General features: G+C 35.7%; 1 protein-coding gene across 3 annotated transcripts in view; it reads left to right on the top strand.

Moving 5' to 3' along the window:
• Positions 1 to 23,244, top strand: part of SLIT2 (slit guidance ligand 2) — a 370,098-nt gene that overhangs the window by 227,623 nt on the left and 119,231 nt on the right. For all 3 annotated transcript variants that reach the window (XM_077750411.1, XM_077750413.1, XM_077750412.1), the window contains exons 6-9: positions 1,653 to 1,724; positions 7,461 to 7,532; positions 10,087 to 10,250; positions 12,580 to 12,718. In XM_077750411.1, coding sequence (XP_077606537.1) covers positions 1,653 to 1,724; positions 7,461 to 7,532; positions 10,087 to 10,250; positions 12,580 to 12,718 — 447 coding nt within the window. The remainder of the gene's footprint in view (positions 1 to 1,652; positions 1,725 to 7,460; positions 7,533 to 10,086; positions 10,251 to 12,579; positions 12,719 to 23,244) is intronic.

Consider the following 23,244-nt stretch of genomic DNA (forward strand, 5'->3'; position numbering starts at 1 on the left):
CAATTCTTTTTAAGAACACACCTCAGATGTAAATTAGCCCTTTTGGTGGATTTCGCACTTGAAACAAGGGCAGGATTCATTTGGATTAAGATCATCGTCTTATCCCTGCACATCTGCATTTCCTCCCAAGGCATGAAGAACTGACAACTCACCTGACTATTTCTTCAAACATTTTGTTTCTCTTCTCAAGTGGAGCAATAAAACACTGGAATAAGAGTATTTTCTTTACTGGAACAAGAGTATTACTAAGCATCAGGCTACTAGGTTACACAACATCCGCTTATTTGTAAAAAAAAAAAAAAATTAATACAATGTAAGTATAGGACGAATAGGTTTCATACTTACTAGCTGTTTATTTCAACCAAATAAATGCCTCAGCACGGACAAAGGAAATTTTAATTCCAAAAACAGCTGGCAGGAAAAAGCCAACCTAACCAAGTTTGGAGCAACTTTGTTTTGTTTGTTTGTGTGTTTTCATCTTTGAATTTTAACCAATCAGTGCTCAGACTACAAGAGAACATCCATTTGTTTGCATTTTGTATTTAGAGAAAGTGGGAAAGCTTTTAAACTTTTTTGCCAACGATATATGTAGTGGGGTTTTTTTTGTTTTTTTTATTTTTAATTTTTATTTTATTTCTAGGAGAGAGAGAGAGAGAGAGACAGCGTGAGCAGGGGAGGGTCAGAGAGAGAGGGAGATACAGACTCAGAAACAGGCTCCAGGCTCTGAGCTGGCAGTCAGCACAGAGCCCGACGCGGGGCCCGAACCCACGAACCACGAGATCGTGACCTAAGCGAAAGTCGGACGCTTAACCGACTAAGCCACCCAGGCGCCCCATATATGTAGTGTTTTAACGATGTTGCTGCAGTATATGATCTTAGCGTTAGGGCTAAAATTAGAATCCTTGAGGAAAGCAAAAAAATCTATTTCTTAATACTTTAAAAACTTCTTTTCTGGAAATTTGGAAAGTTTCTTAACTGAAAAGTATGCTGTATTTCCAGTGCAGAGAATTCGCATACAATGATGAAAGATTGCAAATCATGGGAATAGTGAATCTTCACGTAAAACAAGACTAGCTTTCTAAAGTGTATTCATGGTTGAGAATAGCAGGGAGATGTGTGGGACCTATTTCTCTCTCCTGACTGGGAGTTCTCCAAGGAAAACTGCTTTTAAAAGAAGGAAACCTAAAAGTAGTCCTGCTCTTTCTTGCCAAGGAGAGTGAAATTAACATGCAGCTGGGCTTCTCTGATAAATGGATTCTGTTAGGTCACTGAGGGGGTGCATGTGACATTAAGTGATTTACAGTCCTTTACCTTAATGAAATTGTTTCAGCAAGATGACGCTGAAAGCTCTTAATGGATAGCTTTTCTTGATGTAATGAAATTGCATTCCTATGGCATTTAATATAAGGTGCAGTTATTATTTACTGGAGCTTTCCAAGGGCTGCTATTTGCACAGACAGTTCAGAACAAAAAGAGATTTCAGTAGCGGCACTGAGGCCAGAATGGCTTGTGACATTCTTAAGCGGATGAGTGTATCTGTGAGAGCATTTCAGTTAGTGCAGCCAGAGCTTCGTAGACCCTTCAGGAGTCTTCCTTTCACCAGAGCTGCTAGTCTTCAGCCTTTTACATATATTCTTCTAATCTATTTACAGGCAACTGGATTACAATCAGATCAGCTGTATTGAAGATGGAGCATTTAGGGCTCTCCGGGACCTGGAAGTGCTGTAAGTATTGCTTATTTCTCTTACTCTTTTGAACGGGAGCTTTGTGACTGGGGAGTGCTAACGTGGAAGCTTATCTGCTCACTTGAAACCTAGCGTCAAAATGGTCTCTCATAAAGATACCTTAAATAACTCATGGGGAATACGTAAGAGTTGAAATGTGTGTGTGCATAGCCATGGGTATCATTTCTGCATATTTAGGCAAAAATGTCTATTTAAGGAGGACATCCAAATGTTCACAATACCGTCTTTGAAGTGTTTCTCCTTGTAACAAAATATCCTCATACACAGGATTGGTGAGACTCCCTAGAATTGCCAAATATTAAGATAAAATCAGTTGCATAGGAAAAATCACAACAAAAGATAAATCTTAGTCGCTGATGAGTTGGAATATTATATAGTTGCCATGCAATGGAAAGACTGTTTCTTGTTTTAAAATGCCACTTTTAGCCAGATAGCATCATTTTTAAAAGGTGATTCTAGAAATCTACTTTTCTGAATCTAATAGGCTGTCCATTGGATCCATTTTAAAGTCTTCACTACTGACTTAGGAAAGCACAGCACAGGGACTTGAATTATAATTGCCATTCTCTCTCTTTCCTCACTGAAAAGGCATGGCTGACAAAATGGGCTAGTGGCAAGCAGGTAGTCTCTGCGGACCTTTGACAGGGTACAATAATTTTAATGAAATTATTATGATGAAAAATTATTTTAATGTAAACTAGAGTTACTCAAGCCGTTGAAACTCCCTGTGCATTTCTGGAAATGTTTTTCCAGTCAGAGACTCACAAGTCTAGCTTTTAAAATATATTTATACATTTCTCCCCCAAACAAAATATTTTTCTGTGCTGCAGTTCATCCCTGACTAAATTTATTCATAAATCCAAAATCAAATTAAATGTTGAAGAGGTTTGGGATTTTTAGTCCATGTGGTAAAAGTTATCCAGGACTCATGAAAACCTCTTGGAAAAAAAAAAAAAAAAAAGATCCCATTACTTTATAAATTGAGTTTGAGGAACAGAATGGAATTCAGAAAAAAGGTTTGATGTCTCAAAAAAAAAGCTTATTTAAGCAATCTTTTTTATGATTTTGATTTTAATTGCAAGTAGGTGCATAGAATTTAACTTTTTACTGTTTATTTTTAGGGACTTAATGTAAGAGTTAGTTGACTGAGATAAATTGTGTTGTAAGAATATATACTGTTGTCAATCCACATGAGAAGTCAACCTTTCTTTCTGTTGATAACGGTCTCACTTTTTCTATAGGAAGCATATTTAGAGTGCTTATCGTCTACATTATAGTTATAAGATCACTGTTTGGGTTTCAGACCCATTACTATACGAAGCTCACTGCTGCTATTTCAGAATCATACTAAGTAGGACACAACTATGATTTCATGATAGTAGTCTGATGTCAACACCATAGTCAATGTCATAAACTTGGTATATGAAGAGACTACCGTGGGTGTTACTCAATTGAATGGAGCTGATCAGACCAGAATGTGTTACTAAGTCAGTGTTCTAATTGGGAATAGGAATGACACCAAACATTTTATGGAAAATTTGCTGAATATTCTGGATGGACTAAAATCCCATAAAGTACTTTGTTATTAATTAAAAGAGCTTAAAAAATTCATGTATATAAACACAAACATGCACACACACACAATACCTATTCTGGGCCAAGCACTGTGCTAGGCATTGAAAACTCTTTATCCACAAATACAGTAACTATTCATTTGCTTATTTGTTATAAAGAATAATTGCTGTTTTTATACAAGTAAGTTGGTGACAATACAGTCACCTCATACGTCATATTTGTCATGTTAGCAAATATCTAAAAGGTGACTTTAGCAAGACTGTCTGGAAGCACACCAAAGAGTGAAAAATTTGTTCTGTGGTTAATGGAGTAAAAATCGAAATCCAAAGTGTTGGAAACTCTTTTGATGTCCTTAATATATAGGTTCCAAAGAGATCTATAATGGTTACAGTATGTTTGCTAAAAAAAGAAAAAGAAAAAAAATTAAAATTAGTATGCAATACAAGAACATGTGAATTTCTTTCAAAATGATTTAAATATTTTATATTCAAGTTTGATAAAGTCCAGCAGACATTCTTTTAATATGTGTTAATTTTTTAATCGTCATAAGTCATGGAACCTTTAGAGAAATTATTCATTGAAAGATTTAATGGTAATTGGAGGAGGTACCGAAAAGACTGGGATTTATCAAGTACAAATCTCTCGTCAAGCAAATCGAAAGTTCTTCTATTATAAACATTTCCAGAAATAAGGTTGTCTGTTTTGCTTGTTTTTAGCATCTTTGACCCTTGACTCTTTACAATTTATCTTCTTATTTTGTGGTGATAATGAAGTATTAATTATTTTGCAGATCACCTTAAATTTCAAACTCCCAATGTTTCAGATCATTTTAAAAATTTTAATTCCATGAACGATTTCTCAATGTCTGATTATACTGAGGCAACACAACAGGATGGAAGTAATCATCGTGGACCATTGACAAAAATTTGTTAAATTAAAATACATATTAGGTAGAGAAAGTGAATGAAGTTCGAGAAGGAAAAGTCTAGGTAAATGAAAGCAAGGGGAGGCAGTTTATCACTTGTATGTTCGTGGCAACTTGGCAAATTGTGGAATTCTGATTGGTACGATTTAGAAATGTTTCTGTTTTTAATATGAAGATACCATCTCAAAAATAACATTGGAAACTAAATCTAGATCAATGTTTTCTGTTTCTTTGGAGAGCATCTAGTTTTATATTGTTTATTTTGTTTCTTTTCCATAAAGTGGGCATAATTTAATTTAAATTGAGACATAGTAGACTCTCTGGCAAATCCTGTGCTAGACACTAAGGGAATAAGAAAGAATAAATCAAGATCTAAGTCTGAGAGTAACTGTATGATTACCAAGACTAACATTTTGTATTTTTGCATCAAGATGTCCTTTGTACAAGAATATATTCATGTTACTAAGAGAAAATCTTGAGGTTGAACATAGAAATACAGTTTCGTATAGGAGAAAGTGGTCACAAATAAAGAAGTACAATAGATATGTTTGCATTGTTTCAGGGTAGGAGTTGATCGTGACCATAACAAATACATGCCATCATATGTAATTAGCACATGTTTATTATTAATTTTAAGATAATTTCATTGGTTCCACATGTCGCTGCATTATGAGGTATCAATGTCAGTATGGCTTTGCCACATCAGTACTAAATGAAAACACTAAGATAATCTATTTCTTCAGTTGCGTTTTCCAAAGTAACATTTTGAGAAAAGACTCCAAACTGATAGCCATCAGCTTCAGCATTCAATGAAAATTCTCTTTTGTGTTCAATCATTAGAAATTATAGATCAAAATTAATGCATGCCTACTGCATGTGATAAATTACTTTAAAAAATGTTATCCCTAAAGTCACATTTCAGGATGTTATATACTCTGAAGATCTTAGCCATATAAAATCAGCATAAATTTTGAGGGTGGGAAAAGGGGTCATTTGAAAGCAAATCCCTTTGAGAAGTGAAACCTTTTAGTTCAAACATCAGGATATATTTTAATGGCATTTGAAAAAAAAACTCATTTCACATGAGTACAGAAAAATGCTACAGGCTTTTAGATAACATGAACCAACCAATTCAGTGCTTTATAGGTCCTTCTTAACGTGGGTTTTTTTCCCCCTATGCAACTTAATTCAATCAGTTGGATTAGTTCTTATATTATTCAATACATTGCAAACTGGGTAGGAAAATAAAGTGTGTATTCTAGATCTATAGCCTCTGTGCCCTACTTTACTGAGAAGTTTAAGTGAATACCTGAACCCCTAAGCACCCAGAATCATACCATTAACAACTGCAGCCTCCAGCTGGCCAAAAGTAGCCTCACAAATGTATGCTGCCTTATTCCAAACCGATGCAGCCCACAGACCCTTTGAAATGTCCAAATGAGTTGCCAGTATTTACGCATTAGGAGAACAGATACAAAATTTTCTGTTTCTAGCTTCTCCTGAGAACATCAGAGTGTTTGGCAGTCTTCCATCACTGCAGAGAAATGGTCCTTCGGAGCTGAGGTCTAGCTGCCACCACAGAGAGTGTCATCGCTCGCATACCAGGGTCTTGCCCTCTGCCTGCTCCTCTCCATCTCTCATCCCCATTGGTTTCTTTACACTCATCCTGCTTCTCTTACTTATGTTCCCTGCCTGGCCTCCACTGGCAAGAGAATTTGCGAAGTCTAATTCAAACCTTCTTCCTCCATAATCAAATTTCATCCATGGGCCATTGATCCTGACCTCCTGCCTCCATTATCAACTTGCCCACTTTACTCACCAGATCATGGTGTCTTCTCCATACTAGAATCACTTTCCATATTCTCATTGCGCAAACACAGCCTGGGGTAGCTGCCTTCTTACTTTCTTGTCATAACCAGACTTCCCCAAAGGGAGAAAAACAATCTCTTCTTCATCTTATTAGGTCTAAGTTTTTGTGATTTGTGTACTGCATCTCCCCAGTTGGACCATATGCTATTTCAGGACAGGTTTTATGCCTGATTTATTTTATAATATTCCAGGTTGCCATAAAATTAAGAGCTACTTAGGAAATATTAGATGAATGAATGGGTAGTAATTCTAGTAGTAGTAGTAGTAGTAGTAGTAGTAGTAGTAGTAGTAGTAAGGAAGTAGTAGTAGTAGTCATAGAAAAGCCATAAAAATACAACAATGCCTGTGTTAGGGGGAAAGTAGGAACAATTTTAACCAAGCAAGAATTATGCTTATTTCCCATGGCCATGCATCTTCCTGATTCCAGTGTCAAGAAACTCTGATCACTACCAGATGGCAGCATGCAAAGGACAGGATACGTGCCTAGACTTAGAAGTATTAGAATGTACAGGGCACCTGAGTGACCCAGTCAGTTAAGCGTCCGACTTCAGCTCAGGGCATGATCTCGCAGTTGGTGAGTTTGAGCCCCACATTGGGCTCTGTGCTGACAGCTCAGAGCCTGGAGGCTGCTTCAGAATATTTGTTTTCCTCTCTCTCTGCCCCTCTCCCACTCATGGTCTCTGTCTCTCAAAAATAAATAAATATTATTTTTTTTAAAAGAAGTACTAGAATATATTAAGCTTTTCATAAACTGCCCCAGCCTGTCTCGTTATCCCTATCCAGTGCAAGTACCAAATATCGATATCATTCTTTCTACTCAAATTTCAACAGCAGCTGATGTCTACAGTAAAGAATAATTAGCAGCACTCTGCTGCAGGATCTGACAAAACCAATTCTGTGCTATTGCTGTGAAATTTCATTTGGAGATTTCAAATATGTTCATTTACTCATGACACTGATTACACATAGTGGCCCTCTAAGGAAATGTAACTGACCAGTTTTACTGACTGTTGACCGTCTCATGTTATTTCCTTAACAAGTGTCATAAATACGCACACATGCATACCTATGGTGCATAAAGAAATATGTGAATAGTCACAGATATTATGGCTAAAGACATAAATCTGTAACAAATATTTAATAAATCTGAATGTATAGGAGGAATGTGTTAAAGTATAACATTTATTTATCCTCCAGTTTGTAATGTGGAACGTTCTTTGTGCCTTCTCTACTGGATCGTTGGCCTGCATAAACATAATTGCAAGAATTTTTCTCTGTATTATGATATAGAATGATCAGTAAATTTTCATCACCTAAAATTCCTAACTTTTTTTTTTATTCTACAGCACTCTCAACAATAACAACATTACTAGACTTTCTGTGGCAAGTTTCAACCATATGCCTAAACTTAGGACTTTGTAAGTAGCCACAGTATATGTCAATTTCATCAATTAAGGGTTCCCCTTAAGTGCTGTTTTTAGTAAACAGAGGACAGGACCGCAACTTCATTATGAGGTAGACCAGGAAAACACTACTTAAAAAAAAAGTTCTAGATATGGTATTGGAATAAATGAACTATTTTTCTGAAAACGTGAAAGCTTTCCTTTAAGTGATATGCATTATGGGAAGTTGGGGGCGGGGGCTTTACTTTGAGCTATTGTGGAGGTCACATTTCATTAAGAAATGTAAGACTCCTTGATTGGCTGTCAGAAATGATAAATGGTAAATCTTTATGATTTTATTACTGTACAGCAAGCAGACCTAATAAAGCTAAACTGGCTCTCCAACATTCTTTGTAATGTAAAATTACAGCATAACCCTCCAGTGCTTCTATAATTAAGGTTGTGTCAGCATTTCTATTTAAAAATATCTTTTCAGGAGATGGACATTAAAATATTTTCGGTGAATAAGAACTTGTTCTCTAGTAAAGTATTTGCTCCAGCTATTATTTTTCTCTTGGAGAAAAAAGTAATCTTTAAAGCCCAGGGTGGGGATATTTAGTTAAAGCATTTTATGAGATAGATCTCACTTGAATGGGGTTTAAGAATCACCTTGACCTTAAAAATACATTATATACAATAGGAGAGAAATGGTGGGAAACATAACCAAAGCTTTGGACTTCTGAAAAAATATGTTTTTTTTAAGTAAGGAACATACATTTTGATTGGGTTTTCAAAATAGTTTTCATTTTACGATACGTTATAACTGGAAACATATCGATATGCCTTTATTTTTTTTCTCTTTAATGAAAAAATCATTTGAGCTGTCAGCTTTTTAATGAATTAGGTAATACCAATCTTAAAGTCCTTTTTTCCCCCTCACTAAAATGTAGCTCTGTGTATGATACAAAACAACATTATCACTTTCTTGGAATAGGATTTAACTAACTAAAGGAATTCTCAAAGTATGCAGATATAACATAAATTTTATTTCCTTGGTACTCTTCCATTGAGCCTAATTTGACCAAAATAATACCCCAGACTATATTTGATGAAATTATTTTCTCTTTCACTTTGGCTGATTTAAAAAAACAAACTGAACAAGCACTTAATCCTTGAGAAAATGAAGCCGCCAAGAATATAGAAATATCCACCATCCACATTTTTGGTAGAATGCCTTATTTTTCCTCCTGAAACCCATTACAGTTTCTCCTGCTAATCCGGTTTTTCAAGTTTTATGCTCTTTTCTCATTTCAAATTTGTACCCACCTGATTGGATTATTGTAATGTGCTGGTTTAGATGAAAATATTTAGAGAACAGAGAGGTAGAGTGCGCTAAGCGGCTTCCAAAGGGTGCCACTCTGACTTCCAAACAAACTGTACTGGAGGTCACCCAGCCTTCCCCAAATGGAGCTTTGCGTTCGGTGGCACGCCATCTAAGTTTTGATCCAAGACAGTCTGTTCCATAGCTCTAGGCTCAAGGAGAATGTAAAATGGTCTTCTAACTTGAAATTCCCTTGCTTTGGTTGTTTCATTATTCTATATTATCATTGCTACTTAAAAATTCCATTTTTATGGTCCAATTATCTTTCTGGACTGAGTTCCATGTTTCAATATCCATTACTCTTATTGGGTTAGAATTGAGCACATCAGCTAAAAAGGACTAAAATGGTATTACTATGTCATAGATGATTCTGGAAATGATGCTTTGATTTATAGCTTTGGATGTCCTTTTCTTTAGTTTGAGAAAACATAAAAGCCAATTTGAAGTCATTTACCTAATTTAATGGATACATTTGTCTGATATTTTATTAATGGAAAAGTGCTATTTGCCACTTGGAATGGATCCATGCTCTGGTGTGGCTCCCTGCCAACATAGGGAGGGGGGCTCACTTAATTCCTTCACTCCTAGGCATTTATGTCTTTTCATTTCAGTTCCTGCTCTTTGAGGATAGGGTCCCAGGAGCCCAAAGTAGCTAATCCCTTTTTCTGCTATTAAACAAAAAGAAGGAAATCAGAATAGGGACATGAAAGAAGTGTTTTATATTGAATTATTATTCTATCTTGTTCAGCAAAAAACGAAAGTGACCTGCTAAAAAGATTTTGCAAGCAGTTTTTTACAGAAACTAACAATAGCAGGACTAACTGATAACTCATAACGAGAGCCACAACTTTTATTAATATGGCCCCACCTCCCCCCCAACCCTACCCCAAATGGCAGTCAGTATGTTGAGACTGCAGAGCAATTTGCCTTGGACATACCTGTTTCTTTTTACCCTGTTGAGTGAGCATAGGAAAACCATTTTTTATGGTTGCATTCAAGCTTCTGTATATTTGCTTAGCTTGACAGTAAATGAAGAGTAAGTTGATTCTCTTAATTTTTAGAAAAAACAATTAGGTTGGGACTTACAAAGCTTTATCTACTTACATGTTAAGAAACAAAGTTATGTATTATTATTATTAATGCATTTTTCCATTTTTGGAATAACTATTTTCTGTTTTCTTGCTTTAAACTCCCCTTCTTCTTATGTAGTCGCCTCCATTCGAACAACCTATATTGCGACTGTCACCTGGCCTGGCTCTCTGACTGGCTGCGTCAAAGGCCCCGGGTTGGTCTCTACACTCAGTGTATGGGTCCATCCCACCTGAGGGGTCATAATGTAGCTGAGGTTCAAAAACGAGAATTTGTCTGCAGTGGTAAGAGAGAAAAAACCTTTATGTTGTCGTATTGTTTTGTGCTTCTATGTAAGAGAGCTGTGGAGAAAGCATGCTTTAAAAGTTTCAGTGTTTTGCTCACTAACATGTGCAATTGAGCACTAATCACTCCATGGAAATCCTCGGTCTCAGTGATATTGATAATATGTTCTAAGTCATTTGTGCATGATTGGTCATTACAGATTACATGTACTTAATGTATGATGAAAGATTTTTCAATTTTCACTCACAGGGAAACATAGAAAATTCCTAGATTTTAAGTCTGTTTGCTACTTACTTTCCTGTTATGTAATAATTTAGATCTATTTTTATGGTAACAATTGGAAATATGATTCATCTTGCTGGGAAACTCAAGAAAGTATCTCAACTGTAGTTGCAGAGGGACAAAGCGCTTTCCGTGTATACTAGTGGTTCACTTCTCCTGGGAAGAGATAAATAACTAGTTTTAGTGATGAAAACGTAAAAACAAAAATTACTCATGGCTTATGTAAACTATCAACAAGTCATATTTACTGAATTCTTTCTTTATGTTCGATCACCAGCCTAAGTATTTCACATACACTTACCTCATTTCACTTGCCTTAGAACTACTGTAGTGAAATGTAACATTATCTTTATATCAGCGATTAAAATGTTGAGGAAAAAGATGCTAAGTAGCCTCATACAAGGTCATATAGTTGAATCCAAGGATCTCAAGCTGGGCAATCTAATTACCAATTCATACATATTTATATTTATGTTTATATTTACTTATATAATAATATGTTAATATTATATGATCCATATTAGCATANTTTATCATATATATGTATATATATATGTCTGATTCTGCTTCAGAAGTGTCTGTTCAAGATACAGTAACATGAAATGTCTAAATATATATTATAACACATCACAAATAGTTCTTTAGAGGATCAAAGACATACCAGTACGGAATTCTCATTTATTGTTATCTTTAAGACCTTTTCGTGTACTTCTCCACACTTTTTATAACCGGAACAAAATTTTCTTATAATGTGATGGAATGTTCTTCTTAGGTCTGATTGCTTTTTAAAAAATTAAATAATGAAATGACTAACAATTCATTACTAACCACTTTTTTTCTCTCTTCACTTTTCCCTTCCCGTTTTCTAGATGAGGAAGAAGGCAAGTTCACGTTTCTTTTTTAGACTGAGACTATTTTTGTAATGTTTGAGAGCTTGTTCAGAGGTCTTGGGTTAGTGACTGGCCTGCAGCTTCTTCCTGGCATTCTGATCACTCAGGCCCTCTCCCTGCAGATCAGAGAGGGTTTGTCCCACTCCAGTAAACCAAGTGTGTGCAGATCCTGTTCAGTACAGCACGGCCACCATTCTGTCGTTCATCATTCCAACAGCAAAATCTCATTTCAAAACAGTTTTATTTTAATGCTTTTTATTTATTTCTGAGAGAGAGAGAGAGAGACAGTGTGAAGAGGGGAGGTTCATAAAGAGAGGGAGACACAGAATCTGAAACAGCCTCCAAGCTCTGAGCTAACTGTCAGCACATAGCCCGACATGGGGCTCGAACCCATGAACCGCAAGATCATGACCTGAGCTGAAGTCGGACGCTTAACCGACTAAGCCACCCAGATGCCCCCAAAACAGTTTTGTTTCCAAACACTGAGTAGTAAAAAATATATACCCACAGGTAACTACTTAATACTAAATTTATAGGCTCTGAGAAGCCAAAAAAAGTACTGTCTAGATTAACAATTACAGAATGGCATGTTACAAACTATTATACTTCAAAGAAAGTACAGATTTTGAACCTACCAGGACATCAAGGTTAGAAAGATCTAATTATCCCTACATTCATTGGTACACAATTACTTATTTACAACCAACTGTTATGTCTGTTCTCCTTTATTTTCTTGAGATTCAATACGTTATGCTACATACATTTAATAAAGACCAAATTCTAATGAAGCTGATTAGAAATGAAATATAGGTTAGTCTGAAACTGCTGCTTTTTTTGGAACTCAGAATAGTTTTGAATCTAATTCTAGTTTCCAGTCTGAATTCAACCTTTCTTAACAATTATTTCAAGTGGGAAAAATTATCATTTTCATAATTAGTTTTAAGAATCCCATTTACTTTATCTGAGTGTTGACCCAGAACTATAAATGCATGCTTCCTAAAATGTATCTTAGAAATATAGGCCTATTTAATGCTCTGATATTTAGAGAAATACATTTCTGTTAAGTCACGTGCTTTGTTGTTTGAGAGGATCGTGTACATTTCACAGTGATGAATTTCAGGAGGGAAAATACTATTGCTGTTTGTTTCTTTTTCAGGTCACCAGTCGTTTATGGCTCCTTCCTGCAGTGTTTTGCACTGTCCAGCTGCTTGTACCTGTAGCAACAATATCGTAGACTGTCGTGGGAAAGGTCTCACTGAGATCCCCACGAATCTGCCAGAGACCATCACGGAAATGTATGTGCCCTGAAATCCCCTCTCATCTCTCCACCTCCACAGTGGCCCAAACCATGACTTTCTTTAGGGACTCTGGGTTTATCAAAGGCAAATATGATCCATTAACTTGGACAGATATTCCTTGCAGAATTGCACTGAACCTTCCTCTGTTTAAGAAATTATCTTGTTGAAGTGGCTAGGATTTTTCGTTTTTTAGCATAGGTAGAATTTTTTAAAATGTACTTTCAGGATAAAGAGTTCTTTCCCTTTTCACCGGGTTGGTGTTAGTAGGCTATTTAGGAAAAAATAAATAAAAGTGGTTGTACATAGTCTGACTATTTGGATGTGGAGCTCCGCTCCTGTCCAGGTCCTAAAAAGAAGGGCAAACTGGGGTGATAAATCATAGGAACAACATAACTAGATGATCCTCAAGACCTCACATTTATAATGCAGCGTCCCTGTTTTGTTTGAGCTACTGTATGATCCACCACAAAGTATAAAAAAGGATACAATTATAAAGTCAAAAGAATATAGATGTATATAAGATTTTTTAAATTAGTGAGCTTTTTTACCTATTTGAACCAATGGCTATCTCTATCAAAAGTTAGCTTGTCTTGACAAAGTATTTCATAGCTCTTTTGTATGCATCTGCTGTGTGCATTGTTCTTGCCAGATAGAAGTCACGTGGTTAAAACAAGGTCATGTAAGATGTCAAATGAACTGTTTTTCCCACCTTGGGAAGAACTCATCAGGGAAAATCTTTACCTCAATATCCATTACTAAGACAGCAACTTCACAATCACTCAGTTCATCATCTTATTGTTTTAGAGGCCAATTCTGAAGTTTAAATAAATCGTTTTTAGCATTTTGGATTGAAATGATAAAATAAGGCTAACTCCGTATAAGTCTACATAGTAGGCACAAAAATTAAGTTATTTTCAAAAACTATGCAACTTTTGCCAGTTAACTGCTTGACTTTACTTTATATGAGACTAATTTTAATTCACAAGACCCACTAACATTATTTGAAATATCTAATCTGTGTTTAAAAGTATTATTAGAGCTTTGCAGTGTAAGGCATGATCATCTGTGAAGACTAGACTCTGTGGAGGTTTGGCACAGACATGAAATAACGTATGCACATAATATTATTGTCATCAGAATTTTAGTTGATGGAAGCTACTTTGCCCATAGAAGAGATTTATAAGAATTTTTTAGCTGAACATTGAAAAAAATAATAATACATGGTTTTGGAAGAGGTGGGTGACATTGCACAAAAGAGAAATGTCTGGAATGAAGGACAGAGGTGGTGGTGAGCGTTATGTTGTTTTGTTTTGTTTTGTATTTTTAATTTCTGAGAGAGAGAGAGAGACAGTGTGAGCAGGGGATGGTCAGAGAGAGGGAGAAACAGAGTCTGAAGCAGGCTCCAGGCTCTGAGCTAGCTGTCAGCACAGAGCCTGATGCGGGGTTCGAACCCACAAACTGTAAGATCATGACCTGAGCCGAAGTCGGACGCTTAACCGACTGAGCCACCCAGGCGCCCCGAGCGTTATGTTTTAAAGATTGTACATTTGAGCCTAATTAGAGTAATAGGTGCATGTGGAGGCATCATGGAAAATAGTGCCTGAGAAAAGACATCTCCATATAATTTTAAAGCCACAGATTAGTGAAGGACTTTTATCTTAATCAGGAGAGGTAATATAAGATGGACTAGATAGTAGAAGGACACAGTAAGTCTCCAAATAGGGAAATAATATATTCATCTACCCAGGCAAGAGCATTTATTAGGAAAACACTATTATAAAACACAGCATGAATTTTCCAGATATCTTCCATCAAGTGACTAGCAAATTTGACACAAAAGCTATGAAATGAGGTACAAATTAATACACATTGTAAGAGAGGAACAAATGAAGTTCAAGGTATTTATGCAGAGAGTGTAAAGTAGAGGTCAAGTTACAGTGGTTAATTAAAGGCAGAAAACTTTAGTTAGAAGCGAAGGTCCACCTACCATCGCTATTGTGAGACCACAGGCAGGTAATTGATCCTCTGCAAGACTGTCTTCAAGAATTAATCTGACAGCTGTGTGCCAATAGTTGGCAAAAGGCCAGAGTGCCAGGCATGAGGCATCTTAGGTGGCTATCATGTTGATGGAGGGGAGACGCCCTAAGAGCAAGAACCACGTAGCTGTGTGAAGGATGATCTGGAAGCAGGTATGATAGTTACTATAGGAGCAGAATTCATGGGTTTGGGCTTTTGGTGAGATGAGGGACTAATGGGGAAATATGAGCCAAAGATAATACCAGAATTTCAAGTATGAGGGATGGGGAACTGGTGGTTTTATTATTGTATATAAGAAACTAAAGGGCAGGACAAAAGTTGGGAAGAAAGGTGGTGGTGAACAAAATTTGTAAAATCCTGAAGTACTGACAGGATTTTTAGAGGTACCAAAATAATACAGACTATAGTAACTTGGAGGAAGACAAGGACTTGAGGCAAAGATTTTGGAGTAATTAACATTACAAAATAAAAGTTGATGGTTAAATCCATGAAATGGCCAATAGAAAGGAGGGGAAGAGAAGAGAAACCCAACAGAACTAAGTAAAAGCAGCAGAGGGACAGAATAAGTAAGAGAGGAAGGGGCTTAGTTTAGCTGAGAAAAGAGTTTTTTGAAAAAAGACAATTGTCACTATGAAAGACAGACCTGGATTGATTGAAAGATGCAGAAAGCAGCTATCATTAGGAAGTCAGAGACAATGTGTTTTAGGGAGAAATGAGTGTGAGAGGTAGAACAATCTCTGTAGGAGCACAATGATCCTGAACACATGAGCCAGTGGATCAAGTCCTGATTATTAGGAAAGACTGAAACACCATCCTGATTATTTTGAAAGACTTGACAAAAGACCAGTGAGTTGTAGATATAACAGATCGAAAGTAATGTGTGACATTTAAAGTGGCTTATCTCATGTTGTCTATTTTATTTGTTTTACAAAGAGCATTTCTTCTATTTTGTATGCTCTATAGCTTTTGTATTATCATGAAATTTAGTACATAAAAGTCATACTAAATAATATGTCCCATTGGGTTTACCTGTATTGAGGAGGTGGTGTATCAGATAAAGCTACAGTAAATTAAATTTATAAGTAGAGATGAAAACATATGTGAAGCTCTAGGTGAATTTCACTTCTCTGATTATTACATTATCAGCTTTATCAGTAGAGCATCTGGCAATAAATCATATTGATCTTCAACTCCAACAAAATACCCCATTACCATTCATTATAGTGGCATAACTTACTAGCTTGGTAACTCATTTCTTTTATTACTCTTTTATTTTTATTAGTATGAAGTACATCAGTATGATTCATAAAATGTGGAAGTAAAGCTGTACCACATCTTCTTTTTTCATTTTTATAGATTCCAGGTTTTTAATTTAAGGTGAACTGAAAATTATAACCTCCCTCCATACTTTTCAAATATTTTTTAATCTGGATTTTACCATAAATTATAAGTAGAATTTCTTTACTGCAAGTTATCAGACATTTCATTCAATGCCATTGAGTTGATTTCCTTCTGTGTGTGCTATGTCTTTATACCTGCACCTGTCTCGTAATAGAATTCTCACAAAAAGAAAGTATGTATGTGCTACACGAAGGAATGATCTACTGCTTGTTATTCTAGGTTGAAAAACTTGACTCATCCTTTTCTTTCTGCTGCATTGTGCGTACAACTATAATTTCACACTTCTAGTATTTGCTCAAGCAATTATTTGTTAAGAGAGATGGGAATCATTCTTTTAAAGCTAGAAGGGGAATAATTTGTAGGAGGAAGAGTAGAAAGAGACTAACATCTATTTAACAGTGTTGGATGCTGCACACACATTATGCCATGTGATTTTTCTCATTGACTTTTGACAGGGGTGTTGATGCAAATTTAAATAAAATAGGAAAACTAATGCAGGGACATACGCTAGGTGAAAGTTGGTGGATTTCTCCAAGAAGCCTCGTCATCCTGATGATCTTATATGGTCCAGGATCTGTCATCCCATTTGTTGGGAATCTTATTCAATACATATATGTGTATAGTTATTGTATCTTGTTTATAGATGTATATTTGTGTGTTCATTTAGACCTGTCTACCCTACTGAAATAGAAACTCTATGAAGTCAGAGGCAGGAAGTAGTTCTATTCTGATCACCACTGAATACCCAGCTACAAATCTGGTACGTGGCACATAATAGGCACTTAATAAGTAGAAAACAAATATTTAGTGAATAAATGCATAATGTAAGCATTTACAGCACATTTATCTCTAAAAAGAGGTATATTGAACAAGATTAAAAATAAAACCTGAAGAAGAAGCCCATTCTCTCCTTATAGAAAAAAAATGGTGCTTTTCAATATACAATAAGTAAGAGAAAAGTTAATGAATAAGATATCTAATGGCAAGAGCTAAAGTGGGGCTATAAATACTTAAAATTCATTTGCTGAATTTCTCTATACCCCATACTGGCTTGGAATCCACTCTCTACTTATGTCTGGGAGCTCCTTTTATCTCTGTTCTTTGCCGACCCACTCAGAATCTACTAGTAGCCTCCTTCTTTAGATATATTAATTAATTCATAGACATTTTTCTCCAAGGCCATCCTTTTTCTATAATAAACCTTATAGACATTTATCTCAAATCTTTCAAAAACTGACAACTTCATTTTGCTGTTCTGTTCGGTTTTGTTTTGTTTTAATAAGGCCAGAAATGTTAAGAAATTTTGTTTAAAAGTTTTTCCGTCATGAAGCAGTTATGCTGGCCTTAGTCTGAAACTTACTTGATTCTAGAGCTCATGTTCTTTCATCGATCCAGCTGCAAAAGAAAGATAAACATGGCATGGGCTTATTGGACTATCATAGAAGAGAGAATTGAAAAAAATCAGAAGGAAAGGCTGGCTGATACTCAGAAAAACAGGGCAAGGGAAGCTTTGAGAAACTTACCTACGAAGACAGCATAGAAGGAGCATAAAGGCAGGCATTAAGGTATCGGAATGTGTAAAAAACTTGAGAGCTGTTTCCTATTACTTTCTACTGCAATTATTATAGTGTGTGTCATCTTTTCTATTCTCTGTCGAATATTCTTATACATCCTGGATTTTATCTCATAGGACTTATCACAGTTTATTTTGGTATTTTGATTAATATCAAACTATCCTTAATAAACTGTAAGCTTTAAAAGGGCAGGACTATGTTTTCCTTACCATTTCTGTGCCAACACTTAGCATAGTGGAGATGGAGGAAAGAACCAACTTGGGGGCAAGTAGAAAAGGTCTAATGCATACTTTCTGAAGAGCCTCCAAGTGTCTATTCTTCATGGTAAACAAAACATGTGACAAGGGAATATGGACTAATAAAGACAGAGAGAGAAAAATAGAATGTGTACTAGTATAAGGTGAAGTAAGTTTAAAAGAAAGAAGCTCTTGGGGCACCTGGGTGATTCTGAAAGTTAAGCGGCCAACTTTGGCTCAGGTCATGATCTCATGAGTCGTGGGTTCGAGCCCTTCATCTGCCTTTGTGCTGACCGCTCAGAGCCTGAAGCCTGTGTCTCCTTTCTCTGTCCCTCCCCACCCCCCCCACCGCCTTGTACTCTATCTCTCTCTCTAAAATAAATAAAGAATATTAATTTTTAAAACAGAAAGATGATTTTACCACCCCCCTCCCGAAATCTTACCAGCAATTCGCTGCTTTGGACTCTGCTGCTTAAAACCTGTATGTCTCTTCATACAGATGGAATGCCCAAGGCAAATCTTACATGATCTGGCCCATGGCAACAAAGTTATTAATAGCAATTTGATTCTCTATATATCAATTTGATTCTCTATATATCAAATCCTCAGAATTAATTTCTTACATCACATTTGAGATATAAAATTTTGAATATGATATGATGGATTGCTATAGAGTAGGCATTTAGTTCTCTTCAATCTAGTTATAGATTTTCTGTGGCATATCACCTGTTCAAACCATTATGCAGAAGTACCATAAATCATGGAGAATAGTAAGAATATAGGCTGTGTAACAATTTAGTACATCTTGTTTATTCATGTCTGACTGCCTTCACTCTTGGTTGCCTCGTTTAAGGCTCTGAAGCTGGGATCCATACCATTCTTTCTTTTATTTGTTTCAGAGAAGAACGTCAGGAAGAAGTTCAAATTATGGAAGGGGAAAAGATGGTAGCAAAGTTCTCAGGTCAGGTCTTCTGAGGTTGTTTCAGTGTTTTCTAAGATAGATTGGAAATTCTCAGAAGCTATAATACAGTTTTTTTTTCGGATATGCTATTCAGATAGATGAAATGGAAAGGAAACTCATCGTTGTGTAAATTACAAGTCTGCTTTTACTCTGCCAGCAATAAAGAAGGTTCTTTCAAAGAGACTCAATGATGGAGGTTAGATGTGAGGGGTCAGAGTACTTTGCTCCTTTTGTTTCCTCTGTGTCACTTGCATGCATAATTATAAAGTGAAAAAAGAGATGACTCTTAAATGGTGTATCTTATTACAACCTGAATTTATGATACTGAATATAACTTTTTTAAAGTTTATTTATTTATTTTGAGGGAGAAAATGAGAGTATTGGGGGAGGGGCAGAGAGAGAGGGAGAAAGAGAATCCCAGGCAGGCTCCATGCCATCAGAGCCCAACGCGGGCTTGAATTCACTCACAGTGAGATCATGACCTCAGTCAGCCATTTAAACCACTGAACCACACGCACCCCCTGAATACAACTTTTAAAATGCATGTTTTCTTCCATTTCTGTTTAGACAAACATTCTTCCCATATGCATTTAACCCTTTTTTGCAGGCTATTTCTGCATTTGCCCCTTTCAAGTTTTTGAATTCTTAATTCTAATAAATTCACATTTGCCAAATTGAATCCACATACTATATGTCAAAGTCATCTGACTTTCAATAGATAGGGACACCAAAATCCCATTTGATTAATAACATGCTTTAAAATCACTCATTCTATCCTAGCTTCTAAAGAGACTTAGAGATATTCATGAAATCAAGTATGACTTTTTATTTGTCATGCACTCAGTCTCAGCTAATAGCACAGCTATCATGTTGTGTTATTGGTTGGTTTTCTTTTCATATGCTAAAATTTTGAAAATAAATTTAAAAAGTGAATGCGGCATGCAATTTGACTAATTTTATATCAAATTACCTTGGCTCCATGATTTAGACATCATAGATTAAGATATCTAAAAGCAAATGATGCCATTTTTAATATAATTTGGTGTGAAAGAAAGAAATAGTCCACAGTCTGAGTTTGCCTTGCTAAATAAAAAGTAGGCTGATAATTTCAAAGTCAGTTTTCACTGTGAAAGTATTTAATTGTACTACGATGAAAGTATTAAAAAATTTAGAGATACATCCAACTTAAGGGTTATGAAGAGAAAATATGAAGAGTTAAAAAAGTAGTATAAAAATGAAAATTTGAGTTGATAGTTTTACTACAGCATTTGATAGCAACTAGAGAACTTTGTTAGCATTCTAAATATTTTTCTTGCCTCAGATCTACTCACAGAAATAAGCTAGCATATAGCATATGCCAGACTTCTGGCTTTGCACTTTATATTCTTATAACTTTATGCTTTGCAGGCTAATGAATAACACTCTCATATTCATGTCTAGTAGAAATAGTTATGACCTGATACTTTCAAAAAATCATTCTGTATCAGAGTTAAGGCCTTTTTATGATTAAAAACATTGCTTCAGACCTATTGAAACAGAATGTAGGAAGCTATATATTCTCCAAAGGTTAGCAGAAAACTTTTAATTCTTTTGTAATGTAGAAAATAATCTTTTTAAATATTTTTATTTATTTCTAGGAGAGAGAGAGACAGCGTGAGCAGGAGAGGGTCAGAGAGAGAGGGAGATACAGACTCTGAAATAGGCTCCAGGCTCCGAGCTGGCAGTCAGCACAGAGCCCGACGTGGGGCTCGAACCCGCGAACCGCGAGATCATGACCTAAGCGAAAGTCAGACGCTTAACTGACTAAGCCACCCAGGCGCCCCTGTAGAAAATAATTTTACAGGCTTTTACCCAAACCTAATTTCAAGTATGGAGTTATCACTCTCCACGTCTCCTTTGATGTAGAGAATTAGCTGCATTTACGTATTTGGTTCTGAATTTCTTCCAATAGCAGAAATGTGGTATGCATCCCCCAAACCTCATGAAGAAACGAGCTTTACTTCTATCAAGTAATATAATTTTGTCTAGAAATGTCATTTAATAAACAATCTTAGGATCGAAAGAAAGCCATCATCAAAGTATATATAGATAAACCAATAATTTATATCTGATTATATGCTAACATAGTTACAGTTAGAAAAACAAAATAGTGTGATTCCTTTCTGACAATATATTTTATGAGATTGGTAGTCCGAAAGTCATTTGCTATAAAAGAAGTTTGTGCAACTTTATTCATTCTTAATTTTAGTTTCCTTGTGCTTTTGGATTATATTTTCTGCATTTTCATATTATGATTCCATCCTGAATTAAGCACCCAGAAAAACACATCATAATTTAGCTTTCTACAAATGCAGAGAGCCAATTCATTATTCAGTGAGCAAAACAAAGATCTCTATCATGTTCTCTCAGAACAAACATCTCATATTTATTCTTAGTTATCAGTAGCCATGCTTGATGTAATCCATACAGTAGTTTTGATAATTCCACAGCAAAACAGTGTAAGATAAATTATGTAAAATAAATGTATAAATTCAGCTCTCCTTGCAGTCCCATAGACCATTCTTGAGTTCATTAATAATATTGGACTGCTTTCCTATTTATTTTAGCAGAATTTTCGATCTCATATGTGTTTCTTCAACAAACTTTAATTGCTATTGAGTGAAGTAGTGAAATAATTATCTTTAAAAAGCTACATACATCCATTATAGGGACAGAATCAGTTTTTATTAATAATAAGCATTCGATGTAAGAAAATTATTACCTATTTCCCCCAACTTCTTTCTTTTCTTCTCCCATTTTTATTGAGGAATAATTGACAAATGCAATTGTATATGTCCAAAGTGTACAATGTGATGATTTGATAAACTCATCAAATCATTGTGGATTGATTGTCAAGATCAAGATAATTAACATATCCATCACCTCACATAGTTAATATAGCTAAGCGTACGCATGTGTGTGCGTGTGGTGAGAACACTTAAGGTCTACTCTCAATATTGTATGATTAACTATAGTCACCATGCTGTACATTAGATCCCCAGAACTTACTCTTTGTATAACTGGAAAATTGTAGCCTTTGACCGACATCTCCTCATTTCCCTGTTCCCACAGCCCCTGGTAACCACCATTCTGTTCTCTGATTCAATGATATTGGAGGGTTTTTTTAATATTCCACATTCAAGTGATAGCATATAATAGGTGTCTTTGTCTGTCTCATTTATTGCACTTACATGCCTTCCAGGTTCATCTGTGTTGTTGCAAGTGACAGGATTTTCTTTTTATGGCTTAATAATGTGTATGTATGTGTGACATACATATGTGTATATGTGTGTGTGTATCACATTTTCTTCATTCATCTGTCAAAGGACATTTAAGTTGTTCTCATATGTTGCCGCTTGGAATAAAGCAGCGGTGAATATCAGGGTACAGATATCTCTTCAAGATACTGGTTTCATTTTCTTCAGATATATACCCAAGAGCGAGACTACTAGATCATGTGGTAGTTCTATTTTTAATTTTTTGAGCAACTTCCATACTGTTTTCTAAAGGGGCGGCACCAATATACATTCCTATCAACAATACACAGCGGTTTTCTTTTCTGCACATCTTTGCCAACATTTGTTCTCTTGTCTTTTTGAAAATGACTGTTCTAAAAGGTGTGAGGGGAATATCTTTTCTTGGTTTGAGCTCCATTTCCTGATGACTAGTGATGATGAGCATCATTCATGTACACTTTGGCCATTTGTGTGTCTTTTTTGGAGAAAATGTCCATTTAAGCCCTTTGCCCATTTTTAAATTAGATTATTTGATTTCTTTTTGTTACTGAGTTTTATTATTTCTCTCTATATATTGGATATTAGCCCCTTTTCAAATACATGATTTGCAAATAGTTTCTCCCATTCTGTTCGTTGCCCTTTCAATTTTTTTCTTACCTATTTTTATTTGTGTCTAATTTCAAAAAACATTATTTATGTAACATACATGTTATATGTATGTATACACCTATGTTTTTTTGTTGAGATGTGTAATCATTTAAGCATACAAGTATAATGGCTTTTTTTAATGTTTTATTTATTTCTGAGAGACAGAGACAGACAGCGTGAGCAGAAGAGGGTTAGAGGGGGAGGGAGATACAGAATCTGAAGCAGTCTCCAGGCTCTGAGCTAGCTGTCAGCACAGAGCCCAACGTGGGGCTTGAACCCACGAGCCATGAGATCATGACCTGAACTGAAGTTGGATGCCCAACCAACTGAGCCACCCAGGTGCCCCTGTAATAGCTTTCTTAAGAGAAAGACATAGAAGACTGAATCAAAT

This window comes from Crocuta crocuta, unplaced genomic scaffold (assembly GCF_008692635.1).
Source record: "Crocuta crocuta isolate KB4526 unplaced genomic scaffold, BGI_CrCroc_1.0 scaffold179, whole genome shotgun sequence".
In the NCBI taxonomy this organism is placed as follows: Eukaryota; Metazoa; Chordata; class Mammalia; order Carnivora; family Hyaenidae; genus Crocuta; species Crocuta crocuta.